Source organism: Pholcus phalangioides, unplaced genomic scaffold, assembly GCF_987345545.1.
Source record: "Pholcus phalangioides strain wild (caught in Gottingen) unplaced genomic scaffold, Ppha-v1.0 ptg000007l_1, whole genome shotgun sequence".
In the NCBI taxonomy this organism is placed as follows: Eukaryota; Metazoa; Arthropoda; class Arachnida; order Araneae; family Pholcidae; genus Pholcus; species Pholcus phalangioides.
Genome location: NW_028301600.1, coordinates 23,927,584 through 23,942,528, shown reverse-complemented (window position 1 = coordinate 23,942,528; position 14,945 = coordinate 23,927,584). Strand labels below are relative to the sequence as shown.

General features: G+C 33.8%; 1 protein-coding gene across 1 annotated transcript in view; it reads left to right on the top strand.

Moving 5' to 3' along the window:
* LOC149085090 (uncharacterized) overlaps positions 1–14,945 on the top strand; it is a 146,169-nt gene that overhangs the window by 42,079 nt on the left and 89,145 nt on the right. Inside the window, exons 5-14 of the mRNA XM_089232879.1 lie at positions 1,401–1,616; positions 5,198–5,296; positions 5,577–5,707; positions 8,182–8,392; positions 9,908–10,050; positions 10,567–10,771; positions 10,913–11,082; positions 11,853–12,021; positions 12,181–12,360; positions 14,194–14,559. Coding sequence (XP_089089005.1) covers positions 1,401–1,616; positions 5,198–5,296; positions 5,577–5,707; positions 8,182–8,392; positions 9,908–10,050; positions 10,567–10,771; positions 10,913–11,082; positions 11,853–12,021; positions 12,181–12,360; positions 14,194–14,559 — 1,890 coding nt within the window. The remainder of the gene's footprint in view (positions 1–1,400; positions 1,617–5,197; positions 5,297–5,576; positions 5,708–8,181; positions 8,393–9,907; positions 10,051–10,566; positions 10,772–10,912; positions 11,083–11,852; positions 12,022–12,180; positions 12,361–14,193; positions 14,560–14,945) is intronic.

The following is a 14,945-nucleotide window of genomic DNA, read 5'->3' as shown; positions in this document are numbered from 1 at the left end:
ATTTACCTGGTAGAGCCTCAGAAAAACCACTTAGTCCGGGGGCCCATGATCCTCTTAAGGTGGCCCTGCCTGTACCTACCATAAAAAAAAGAGCACCCTTAAGTGCTTACCCGGCAAGTTTAACATACGAATACATGAAATCAAGATCTTTGTTTTAATTCTTGAAAGTAATTCGTACAAGGTGTTTGATTGTAACGTTAATCTCTCTCTCTCTCTCGTGCTCGCGACCACGAAATCGAACACTAGCATCGAGCACCCAACGTGCTCGATGCTAGTGTCCGAGCAACGGGTTAAATATGCGACTTGGACAGAGATGCGTCTGAGGTGGTCACAGGAAGCGATAACTCGGAGTTTTTCCGGTGAGTAGGGCCGGACCTTGAATCCTGCGAACTACGCGGAAGCAGAAGGTGTGAATTGAAGGGGAAAAATTTTTAGGGCAATTTTTTACGGCACCAACTGATAAGAGGAGGGCGATTTTTCACATCATCAAAATATTATTCGCTTATACTTGAGAAATGTCTAGAACCGGCCCTGCTGGGGAGTATATAATCATTGTATTAGCCTTATCCAGATAGATTCGATTTCGATGTGAATCAGAGGCGCCGAGAAGAAGAAAGCATTGGGGGAGGGGACTGAAAGTTTCTGTCATACCATACCGTATATACGGGACCCAAGCATGTGAGCAGAAGAGGGAGATTGCATTGCGTTGTTTTTCCAGGAATTATTGGGGGGGGGGGGGCTCAGTCCTAGGTTCCGCTGCGTTTTGATGCGAATGGTTTCTGTTGATTCCTTGCTACTTTTTTTCCCACAGAACTATTTTTTAGCACTCTTCTTTCTATTTCAAGCAGCAATACTTGCTGCGGGCTCATTTTTTACTGATATATGGCTTTTGAACTCCTCCAACTGGAAGAACACAAGAGGCACACACTTGGTATATACGAGGAGATACAACGACTTTAAAGATATTTTCTAGGGGTTGTACAAGCAGATAGATTTGAGAAGATCTGGGGGATTGGCACAATGATGATGAGTGTATATATACAGGGTGCATAGCAAACAGGGGGTCTGAATTTTCAACTCAAAGTTTTCATTAATATTTTTGTGTTAATTTACACTTAATTGTGTCTATATTTTTACACATTCCTGTACGAGCATATTCTGTAATAATGAATGAATCTTTGGATGCCAATTTCCGCGAATTATATAAAATTGGGGCCCATGAGAGCCCCGAAATTATTCTCTCTGTTGAATTATATGGTGAATATCAATTCTTCAATAGCTTAAAGCATTCATTTTACATCATTTATAAAAAACTAATGTTGCTAAAAAGTTAGTTCATATCTATACAAGCCTGTCTTGCAGTGTCTAAAGTATAAGCCTGTTCTTTTTTTATTCAACAGGTTTGATGACTGTAGATGATCTATCTACTAATACGTTGGAATCTGCTAGTGGTACATTCATTTCATTATACATGGGATTCTGGAGTACTAATCAACCCCAACCACAGGATGGAAGTTGCGTGCAAGCAGTAATTGGTGGAGCTGAACAGTCTTGGTCATTAACATCGTGTGAAACACTTTTACCTTTCATGTGTCAGATGCAAGCATGTCCCAAAGGTATGAAATATTTTATTTTATTTCGAAAAAAAAGTCTTCTTTTCCAGTATTTTTGCTGGGTTAAACTTTTTTTATACTGCCTAAATTGAAGGGATTTTTAACCTTCTGCATTTCACAAGCCCTTTGCACCAATAGTTCTCTAAGTGTGAGGTGTGGCAAGCTGGCAATATTGATGTGTGCCTATTCGGTCTTTGAAGTGATTCTTTGTGAGACCATTCTGGGGAGTCGCAGACACATGTTTACTGTGACAAAGGAACCATCTGAGACAAAAGTTTCACAACCACGCTAATAAGGCAAAGTTCTGGACCCCTTGTGCCAGTAAAATACCACTCTGGCTTACATTCCATAAGGGACAGAGCCTGGGTTATGTGTGGTCTCAAAGTAAAATACCACTGATACATGTACAAAATAATATTCAGTGTTTGGGGCAAAATGAGGAAGAAAATCATGTAATAAAAATCATATAGGCCTGCTGGAAGGACTTTACAGTCCCTTGGGGCTACATACATTTGTGGTATATGTAATATATGTGTGTGTGTTTTGTGTAGTGTAACATATGTTTGTATTTGTATATTGTATTATATATTTGTATCTTGTAATTTGACTGTTTGTTCATTTTAATTTTAAAAAAATTAGAAATAGTTCTTTTTTTTCCTCATCCAAGTCACAGATCCCCCCCGCCCAAAATCTCTCCATGCACCTTTGGTTAAGAACCCATGCTCTAAAGCAGTGGTTCTCAACCTTTGGAAGCTCGCGGCCCGGTTGAGTATTTTTTTCTAGTGGAAAAAATACTCAACCGGGCCTTTGTGACCTGTCCTGGAAGGACAGGTCACAAAAGTACAACTAATGGGAAATGAATGGGGAAAAATGAAACGGTGAATCATTCATGGCCCGGTTTGACTGATGCCAGGGCCCGGCAGTTGAGAAACACTGCTCTAAAGTATATTCGCTACATGGAAGAGGCAACAGGGCTGCAGCCTGGGTGCCCAGGATAAATCTTATTGATTTTTTATAATTCTAAATTTACCATCAAGGGGCTCAAGAAAAATCCTGACCTTATTGCCCACCTAGCCTATAACTTTGCTCCAGGATGCCCTGGTCCAAAGTATCAACTTCACCCTGGGTGTTGCACCCAGGGCCCGTTCATCATAAGTTCAGGCGCTGGGCAAACATAAATTCTGGGGCACCAATGTTCTTTGAGGTTGTGTTGCCAGAGTTATGAATATTTGTGTTCTACAGGTGCTGCCATCTGCCTTCGATATTTTTAAGTGAAAATTCCATGGCATCATGCAACGATTAGGTACAATTATTATCAAAATAAATTCTTAATGGCATTTGCTTTCTTTGCACTTTTATCAAGGCATTCAATTTTGCACTTGAAAATTTAAGAAGATGTGGAAACTAAATATGCAGAAAAACTCTTATTTTTAAACTTTATAAAAATAAACACGATGAAAATATAAGCAAATGATAGATGAAGATGCAGTGAGGATCTATTTTTGTTCCAACTAGCGTGTAATTCCATGGAATGTATATCCTAAAAAGCATTTAAATATTATTTGTGAATCAAAATTAATTATAATAGACTATATTAACACATCACCTTTACAAATTAATGAAAAGCATGAATTGATGTCGTGTTTAATAAGATGGAGTATCACATTTGTATGCGTGGGTCAAAACAGTCAATCGAGTTTTTTTCTTGCCTTCGATGCTGCAAAGTCTCTAATGAGATCGTCATATTGTAGATAGATAGAACCGCTCACACAACCCCGGACCATCATATTGTAAATTTGAAGTAACGTCACTTTCAAATGAAAGTTCTGCAGGGCTCCCACTCATCCTACTTTTCCTACTTTTTGGTAAAATGTGCTATTTGTGTCCTACTTTTGTTACTGTTTTACCAAATCCTATCAATAAAATTTCTGTAATTGATTTTAATTGAGGAGGGAATCATTGATATATTGCCAAATGTTACAAATGTTAATGCAATTAATGCAATTAATGATTCTGCCAAAGCAGAAATTGTATCATTTTTAAGGTTTGGGGGGTTTATATGGGACATTTGGTTCATTAATTTCTTTTTTTCTTAGTTTGAGGGTTCAACAAGTAGAATAGTCAAATAGAAATACAATGCCACAACAGGCAAAATGCCCAATGAGGTGGCTGAGAAAAAGATGCCCATAACAAATATGGATGTCATATATTTCAAAAATTAATGATTATTTTATTACATTAAAAAGTTCTGTCTGGATGGAAAAAATAATTTTGTATTTATAACTTCATGGTTTTGGACAGTAACTAACATTCATCATTCAAAATTATAGTCTACATTTTATGTATAGGTGTAAACAAATCCCTTTTAAAAAAGGATGGACAATGCAGTAAAACTATCCGATTCACCTTGACTTATTGACATTGGACCTTGTAATTTACATATTTTGCACTGTGCTTTTGAAAGTGGTCTCGAAAGAGCATCACATTCTTAAAAAATGTCCATGTCTTCATAATTTGCTGTGCATTGAGAAAGAGAGTTGACAGACTGGACTGTGGAATATTCCAAAAAGAAATGTGTGAAGAGACAGAAAAGAATTATCTGTGGTTGCTAGTACCTTGTTTTGGCCAAAAATTGTTTTCGTAACCAAGTGATTTCTGTAATTTTGCTTTGGCTTGAGTCAATCTTATAGGATACTGAAATAGCACTTAGTGCTATGAAAAAAATTAATTAATTTTTAAATTTAAAAAAAAATTTAGGGATATTTTTTTATTATGTTATGATTATGTTATCTAAGGGGAGTACCCTCCTTGTCCTACTTTTTCCAATTTTTTGAATGGGAGCCCCCACATTTCTGTAAGTTGTCTTGACCAGTATAGTTCTTCGGGAGATTTCAATCTTTTCAAAAGGGAAAACTTTGCTCATTTGTAAAACTGCTTATGGGAATAGTCACAAAAATATTTAGAACAGTCTCAACATTTGGGAACATTGCTCTAATTTCAAGGTTATGCAACTTTTGTAAAATTTCACTAGGGTTTTCGATTCTCTCTTTAATTGATGGAAATTGCTGAATTTTTTCAGCGAAATCATCATCCAAATCAGTATTATATAAACATTAATCAGTATTAATCACTATTATCAGCATTATCCTAATTCTGCTGGAACACTGGGGTTTTGTGAAAAACTTCATCTATTTTGCAATTTAAGTAAGGAAATTTTTCCAAAATGCGAAATGGCATGCTACTCTAAAATTTTCCCCAGTAGAAAACTCTACAGAAGCAATATCCCCATCATCAAGGAATTTTCTTTTAGGTGCTTTTCTTTTGTCTTGTGGTATCATACATTGCATTTGGATTGAATGACCTCGCCACTTCATTTACACACAAAAATGCTTTCTGACTGTATTCTACTAAAGGAGGTAAATTACTAAAATGCAAAAGACAGAAATTTTTGGGGTCCCTGAAAATTAGTGGGTCCTAGGCACATGCCCCATTTTCCCATGCAATAAACAGGCTCTGCTTGCAACATCAATATTCAATATTTAAGTTTTCAATGATTTTCAACCTTGTTTATTTCTTCCTTTCAGGATCATTCTATTGTAGTAATGGGAAATGTGTCAATGAAAGATGGAAATGTGATGGTCAAGATGACTGTGGGGATATGTCTGATGAAATGGACTGTCCTAGTAAGAAATTGAATCATATGTTTAAATAACTTAGATCATGGGTTTCCAACTGGTGTTCTGTATAACCCTAGGTTTCCAGAGTATTAAAAGTTCTTTCTTATTTGCAGTAAAAATATCTGTATTTCATAAATATTCATGTTTGTTTGGGTTCTGTTGAATAGTCTCATAGTCATCAAGGGTTCAAGACAAACTAAAACATTGGACACCTTTGGCCCAGATGAACTGTCTATCATTTTGCTGTAAAAAAACAATCCCTTATTTCTGCATGTTTCTTTGACAGAACTTTGTAACTATCATTTCCGAAGTTCTGGAGATTCTATTCAGTCACCAAGTTATCCTAATAAATATGAACCTAGCTCGGATTGTAAATGGACACTGGAGGGAGCAGTAGGAACTGGCATTATTCTACAGGTAATTGCATGTTTGCTTATTTCAGTATCTTATAATAATAGTTTAAATTTATTCTAACCAAAAAATGTGAAACTGACAAAAAATATATCTTGTTACAATTTCTTTTCACTTTACTGCCAAGTCAGTGTTATCTCTCAATACTTTCATGTGAAAGGATTATTTATTTTATGTCTCATATGTATAATAAATTATTGAATTTAACAAGGAAGGGGGACGTGGTTAGTGAATTCTTGCAAATTTTGTTCTATTAATAGTCATGCATCATCAAAAAAGCCACATGTAAAATGCTAACCTTTTTTAGTTTGACTTATTGCTTCCATATCTATGCCTATTATTTCTACACATGGCAAAAGCAAGTAGTTTTATCTGGAGCCGCTGTGGTGGTCGAGTGGTCATAGTGACGGACTCGCATCGTGGGGTCCCGGGTTTGAGCCCCTCCGTCATCACAGTCGTGGTCGGCTGAAGTTGGTTTTCTGTGGTTCCCAACTTCAAGGCGCAAATGCTAGCCGATCTCCCCGTTAAAAAGTCTTGCCACAGAGAGAAACAGTACAAATATTCAGTCATTACACTTCACTTCTGAGATATAGATGGCAGCACTAAAAATCATACACAACACTAGATACATACTCAGACTGTTAGGTACACATACTTACACTTCCGGCACAACTCACTAGGTAGTAAATTGCCCATGGCGATAGACCTGAGTTGTGCTTGGCTAGAAAAAAAAAGTTTTATCTGGAGTACTTATGTTGGTAACTGCCTGAATGCGTCTTTATTGAATTATTTGAGAGGTTGTCCAAAATTCTAATTTTTGGACTTGAAACCTAATTTTTACGTTGAAATTTCAATTTTCAAAGTCATAAGCACAGAATATTCACCTTACCTTCTGATAAAACGTTAGATTGTTTATTATATTATGGTATAACAAAGCTTTCACAATCTCACCAATGTAGGTTTTTCTGTCTATTCTTTAAAATATTTCTTTACAGAAACAAGAATTTTTTCTCATTATTCCAAGAACAAAGAAGCTCACAGAGAGAGAATTATGAATTTCCTACAAAATTTAAATTAGCAGAACAAAAATACCAAAGTACAATAAAACTTTGATTACCCTGGGTTGTGGGAGAAAAGGGATCACAGATAACTAAACACCATGGTTAACCTGCCAGTATTATTAAAAAAAACATTTTGGCACTTTTTCATCCAACTCAAAGCTGCCCTTGAAGGTGTGCAACAGGAGCAGTCACACCAGGCCCCACGTTTTAGGCAGCCGTGCACTTACGGTAATAAGAGTGAAAAAAATATATATATCAAACACCTTTTTGTAGTAAACAAGGTGTCTGAGCTTCGACTATGGACTTCTAAATTTTTATCAATTCTGGAATTATTTCTATCATTAACTCTGAATTTTTTTGTTACTTCTAGAATAATTTATATCATGAATTCTGAATTTTTATTCGTGCTGGAATTATTTCTTACAATCATTTTTCTTATTTTTAATTCATCAATCCTAAATTTTCATTAGTTCCCAGATAATTTCTTTCATTAGGTCCTAGTTTTCATTACTTTTGAAATTATTATTGCTTTCATCAATTTTAATTTTTTTTTCAGTTTTGTGTTAATTTACATTTAATTGTGCCTATATTTTTTCGTACAGATATTTTTCAGCATTTCTTTAAATTCTGTAATAAAACTCTTACTGTTATACTTACTGTTATTTTTTACATGTCGATCTTCCCCCTCCCCCCCCCCCCCAATTTTTGGAAGCTGGCTAAGGTGCTTTAAATTTTTTTAGATTTTAAGTCTATTCTATTGTCAGTTTTGTATTCCCCCCTCCCAAAACAGCAGTTTTCCCCCTCTGAAAAAAGTTTATGACTGCAGGCTACAGCTGCAACATGCATGCATTTTGATTGTTCCCTTACTCTTACTTTTGAATAAACAGTCAAAGAAAGGGAACGAATGAACTAATGCCCATTGGCAGGGCTGCAGTTAGGGGGGGGCGCAGGCGGATCTGGTGCCCCGAGCGATGAACCAGGAGGGGCACCGAATCCATCCTTTAACTGCTTCCTCTACATGCAAGGGGTGCCAAAATTCCAGCTTGCCCCGGGTGACAAAGTATCTAGTTGCGGCCCTGCCCATTGGCATCAGAAGTGTTTTAGACCTGTGGGTGCTAAGCTTTAACTTCATGCAGGAAAAATTCTAATCTGGGAATTTATTTAGGAGGTACTCCAGCTTGTCCTATAAAATACTGTGGCTGTCCTTTATATTAACAAGATAAAGGGAGAAAAATATTATTAGTTCAAGAATCACTTTGTTATTACTAGAAAATAGTGTCATGAAGCCATTTTGTGCGTGTTAGCTTTCTAGTATAAAATAATTGAGCCTATTGATGATAAACTTTTTTTAGTGTTTAATTCTCTCTCTCAATGTGAGTTAACACTCAGTACTTACAATTTTTTCTGATTTTATTCCAGTTTTCAGATTTTGAAACTGAGTCCAACTTTGATACTGTGCAAATTCTTGCTGGTGGGCGTACTGAAGAATCTGGTGTTAATTTAGTAACACTTTCTGGTTCTCAAGATCTTGGAGTAAAAACATTTACTACTGCTTCAAATCTCATGATAGTCAAGTTCCGATCTGATGCATCTGTTGAAAAAAAAGGATTTAGAGCCAGTTGGAAAACAGGTGCGAACAAAAAATTTTATTTCAAGGGCAGTAAATAATTTATTGCTTACAAGAAAGGGTAAAAAAATATAGTTAAGGGGTGACATATATTAGTTAAAAAAATATTTTTCAATTTAACTAAAACTCTACTAATATGAAATTTAAACTAGTAAACAAAAAAAATAGTATTACAAAATTTTCATTTAATTAATAGGTTGAAATTTCACTACATTTGTCACTTTTACGAGCTATCATTCATATTTCCGAAATGTGGTTTGTGAGTTTGAAAAAATTTATCATTTTTATCAAAAATATGTGTAATGACCATAAAGAAAGTTGTTGTTTGATAAATTTCAGAGGCACTGACAGGAGGAAAGCATTGCAGTGTTTGGGCTGAAAGTTACACCCCCATATATATATATATATATATATGACTCTAATATGGATGCAAGAAAAAGAGGGGGTGAACCTCAAATAGCCTAAGCCCCAAGTTTTGGCCAGGTTCATGCAATGCATTGAGTATCAGTGAATATTTTTATTTTAGAACAAAGTTTTCGGGCCCCCCCCCCTTCTTCAGAAATTTTTTTTTCTCATCACCCTAACTCATACCAACCCATAGGATCCTATATTATAACCATGGTTTCTATGATCCCTTTGGAAAAAACCGTTTTAGAGTGACTCTTGCATGATTTCCAAAATGTTGTTTATTGATGTCCCGATATATAGTGATTACAGTTATAGAAATGCTGTCTTGTTTTGTTAGAAAAACACACTTTGATGTAATTACAATGTGCATGTAAGAAATATTGCAAAACGTTGGATTATCTTGAACTGAATTGTGTATAATGATTTCTCATAATTCATTATTTATTAAAAATAAACCATTTAACAATTAAATTTCGTGTTTTAAAAAAATCTTTCACATGAAAATATATGTTATACATAAGAAAATGGACTTATTGGCTAAAATTTACAAATATAGAGAAATATAACAACTATTACTATACTGTTATTATGCTTTTTTAATGTTGTGTTTAATGTGTACATTGTAGTAAACAAAAAACTCACCGTTACAGGAGGTATGATAATTTTTATATAATTTTTGATTTCAACTATTTTCATTTAACCACTTACCAGTTTTGCAATACTTGCCCACAAGTATTTTGCCACAAATGTTAATTCATTGAACATATATGTGAGGAAAAGATAACATAAAAATTACTCTGTGTCTTGTATACTAGCTTTCTTTACATACATAAAAAATACTCAACACTCCATATTTATCAAATTCATCACCCTAAACTGGCTGTTATGCATAATATCAAGCAAATGTGATTAATTTAGTATTGTTTGTCATACCAGTACAAACTTGTCATTATGCATATTAAAGAGTGATGAATTTTCAGTACATGTATGTGCGTGAACAAAATGTATAAAACTTATCAAGGTCTGTTATTATGCATAATAACTTTTTTATTGTTAAATATAAATTATGATAAGGTTTCTTTAATTGATTCCAATAATATTCCTTCTCAGAATTAATTCGCTGTGGTGGTGAGTTGTTGGCCCTTCCTGATGCTCAACTTTTCAATTCTCCCCTTTATCCAAATCCATATCCAGGAGGGTTGGAATGTTTGTACATTATTTCAGCACCATCTAGCAAAATTATTACATTAGAGGTAAGGAATGGCTGTTTTTTATCATTATTCCTGTGTGAAATTTAGTGCTTTAATTATTTTAATGATATTTCTGTTACCTACATAGTTAATAGTGAAATATTTTTAGTCAAATTCTCACCAAAAATATATATAAATTGACAAATATAAATGTATTTAAAAGACCATTCTTGTTCCAGTTACAAAAAAGTATTTTCTGCATGAAGTTATGAAAAAGAATACCCCCATATAGGCTACTGAATGTAACAAGCATGTACTCTTCTTGGACCACTCTTAAAACATCCATGTTTCAACAAAGAACAAATAGTTCTTGGACATTAATCTGATATACTTCAAAATAATAGTAATATCTTCAAATTTAACATTATACATATAATTAATAAACCTATGTTTCTTTTTGTATTGCTTATGAATATTTTCAGATTTTTTTTTTTTAAAAATCAACATTACTGATAATCAAAATCATGTTCTTTATCTAAACAGTTTTACAAAAAAAAGTGATATATTATTTTCATTTAGGTGTTGGATTTGGATTTTGAGCCAGAAAAAGATTTCCTTTTCATTAGAGATGGCACCATGCCTTCAGATCCTCTTTTGGCCAAGTTGACTGGAACTGCTGAAAATAATCCTAAGTTTATACTTAGTACAAAAAATAAGGTCTATATCTACCTTCAAACAAGTTATGGGGATAGCAGAAAAGGTTTTTCTATACGTTTTAGATCAGGTAAGATACTTTTTGATCAGATTTTTAAATCAAGTAAGTGTGTATTAAATTATATGAGATAAATTTCGCATAAATGATTATGCAAACAAAAAAAATTAATTCATATATCTTCTCCCACATACTTTCTTTTTCATTTTGCAGGTTGTCAGGTAGAACTGATGGCAAAATCTGGTAATATATCTTCTCCTGCCTTTGGTGTGGCAGATTATCCTTCCAATCAGAACTGTTCGTACCATATTTCACGTCCAGGTGGTGGACCAGTATCTTTAAAATTTAATAGGTTTGATGTTGCTGATGATGATTTTATACAGGTGAATAATTGTTATTTTTTTCAATGATGAATGTTTTTGGTGTTTTATAAACAAAAGAAGCATGGATGGAGATACGGGGGCATGGTGGGGGCATTGCCCCTCCAGCGTCAAAGGTGGAGTCGACTGATCTAATGTATATATGTATATATCAATTGACATCATCATCACCGTGCCCCCAGACTTCCAAGTTGATCTCCGCCTATGAAAAAAAGTTTTTCTTATTAACAACTTGCACAAATTGTTATTTCTCCGAGGTGTCGTGAATTCCAACACAATTGGCACGTTTAAAAAGAAGTATGATAACCATAGTGGAATAAATTGAGAAGCTATCCATACTTAAAATAAGACAATCATAAACTTTTTTTATGGGCAATGTATTGTACAGTATTAATTATTAGTTTTTTTCTTTCATAATACATATATGCTTTAATATTGGGTTGCTGATTTTGGTTATATATGACATCCATATTTTTATTGGAATCTTTTCTCAGCCACTTCATTGGGTATTTTGTCTTTTGTGGCACTTGTGTATTTTTATTCTACACTGCATTCAATTTAAAATTGTGCTTACTAGGAAATCATTGTATATAATAAAGTACAATTGTGAACTTGATGTAGTGCATCTGTTCTTTTTTTTTTGTCAGTTTTTCATTCACTACATGTAACCCACCTGTGTTTTGGTTAATCACTTTGAAAAATAAAATTATAGAAGCAAAAATTCTCTGTATTTTTTTTCAAAGAGTTCTCAATCTTCTATATTTAATTTTCAGGTGTATGATGGAGTATCTTCCTCTGATGTAAAACTCCATCCAAGTTTAGGGTTTAGTGGCATGAACAGACCATCTATAACATTAACTGCTAGTAGTGGCAATATTCTTGTAAATTTCATCACCAATCCTATGAACACAGCAACAGGATGGATGGCTAGTTTCAGTGCTGGTGTGTTAATACTAATAATTCAAAATTAAAATTTTTTTCCTTATTAAAATATAATTACATTTGTTCAGAACTATGTTTAGACTGTAACTTTTGACACTATCCACTTTTACAGAATTTTTTTAATCTATTAGATTTAAAAAAAATTTTTTTATTTATTAGATTGTCCAAAAATTTCCGTTGGAGAAAGAGCAATCGCATCTAGTCGGGAAACAACATTCGGTGCCCGAGTTGTTTATATCTGTCCAATTGGACAAGAGTTCAGCTCAGGTGGAGATAGAATATTAGCAGAATGTATGCAAGGTGGTCATTGGAATGTCAGTCGTATCCCAAGCTGCCAAGGTATAATGAGAAACATTTGCAATTATTTACTTTTTAGTTTTTATTCTAATTACTTGAATCTTCTCTCTCTGGTTATCACTGTAACTCAATATATAAGTAGATGTTTTGTTTAATGGGTACCCACATACTTCAAATCACTTCAAGTGTATTTGAAATCAAAGTGGGTTATATAATTAGTTTCATTTATTTTTTGGGAATTATGCATTCAAATAACATATAAGATATTGTCAAATTATTTTTTATTTATTTTTAGAATCATGTTACTATTTCAGCTGATGCTGTTTATAATATTTTCTACAACATGGGTTTCCAACTGGGATTCCGTGACAGCTTTTTTAGGGTTTCGCATGATCAAATATGCCGTGGAACCCTTAAAAATCTCTGAACACAAGAGCGAGCTTACAAAGAAGAAACATTTCTTGTTACTGATACTCACAAAGCTGTTCCTTGTTTTGAACTTTAATGAGATAGTGTGGTTTAAAAAAATCAGACCACGTGGATGATTAAACAACTTAGAAACAGTCACATTATATTTTCTCACATTGAATTTTTGAATCACAAGCTCTAGAAGCAAGTTCATGAATGCCATTTTTCATTTCAACAAGAAATTATACATAGTGAAAACTATGTTTTTTTTGGAAACTTTTCATTCATTAGAAGTGAGGATTCTTGAATTGCAAAATTTTTATGTCCTTTACACCCAGGGTCATCTTAAAACATGAGTTCCACCTAGGCACGCCACAGGGACCTTAGTTGCATAGTGGCTTCCACGATAAAATCTGGCACAATGATTTGTGACAATAAACATGTAAATTAAGAGTGGGTGCCTAAGCCATCTTTCATTTTGCCCTGGGAATATGATACTGTTGAGACAGCAGTAAGGACACACTTTTTTGGATGAATATTCAAAAATTTGTTTGAGTTATCATCAAGGGTTCTGCGGAACAGTCCTTACAGTTCTGCAAGAAGTTTTAATGTGGAAACCCCCTGTTCTGCTATTTTGTTTGGTTTCTTGATTTTCAATCATTTTAGCCCTATCATCATATTTGTTGTTCAGTGACATTAATGGGTGCTTCATGTTATCATAGTCATAAACTTGTATTCAGCCAATGGGCCTCAGCTTTCCCCCCTCAATACTTGCCCCTATCTCCACAATAAATTTACTTTACAATAATGTACAATTAACTTTGTGCCTATTTTATAGCATTGAATTAACATGGTTTTTAAATGTAAAAAGTAGAGTTATTGAATATACAAAAAGTTTTTAAATTTTTGCAGTAATGTCACTCAAAGCAATTTAACAATAAATTGTTTCATATTGAAGATTTTAGATTCTTAAAATTTTTCTATGATGAGAAATAAATGAAGAAATATTGTTATATGGTGGGCCTTGAAAATTTTTTTTCTTTTGTTTTTCAAAAATGCTTGTATTTATGATGAATATGTTAGGATTCATATATATTTCTCGACGTCAAGATATATATTTTTATTCTTAAGTGACTGACCTGTTTCTCAGATGTCTCAAATTTGGTTGCACACATTCAAAGTTTCTTTCAAAACTAAAGTTTTTACCATGTTGATGCAATAAGTATAAATAATTTCTTTGTAATTTGATTTTTTCATTCATATTTTTGGATTATAGATGAAATTTATACAAAATAATCTTTGATGCATTGCTGTTATTGTGTATCACTTGATACTTCTTGTTGAATACTACTTCTTGATACTTGATACTTCTATACCTTTTTCTCATTAAAATTTTCTTATACTTTTTAAATTTCATTTTATTACTCACAGCTGTTTTTAAAACTGAAAATTTTCTTGATTTTGTAGAAAAATATTGTGGACCCGTTCCTCAAATTGATAATGGATTTGCTGTTTCTGCCAGTAATGTCACTTTTCGTGGTCATGCCACTTACCAGTGTTACGCTGGATTTGGTTTTTTGAGTGGAAGGCCAACTGAAACAATACGTTGTCAAGAAAATGGCAAATGGGAGAAATTACCAACTTGTCTTGCATCATCTTGTCCTGAACTACCTGAAACACCACATGCAATCAGAACCTTATTAAATGGTGAAGGAAGTAGGTATGGAACAGTAATAAGGTTTAGCTGTGAACCTGGATATCATCGCATTGGAGCTCCAGTTTTGGTATGCACAAGTATTGGTCAGTGGTCATACGAACTGCCAAAGTGTGTCAGTGAGTAATACAAATCATTTAATTCTCTCAAATGTTTTCAGTGAAAAAAAAAAGACAAAAAATATTGGTCAGAAAGTCCCATCATTTGTTTTATAAAGGCATTTGACATTAACTATTCATGTTTTATCAAATTTTTACATGTTTAGAAATTTAACCTACCAGCGGACGCACATATGTAGGAGATATGCAGATGAAAGGAGATTGCGTATCTTTTACATATGCATGCCCTCAAAGCAGAATATGCCAAAATCTGTGACATACATTGCAGAACAATCAGTGCTACTTCTGAACATCTAAAAGAATTTTAAGAAAAAGTGAAGAAAACACAATTATGGAAATTTTCAGTGCAGAATATTTCTAGTCAGCCAAGGGTTCATTGCAGAACA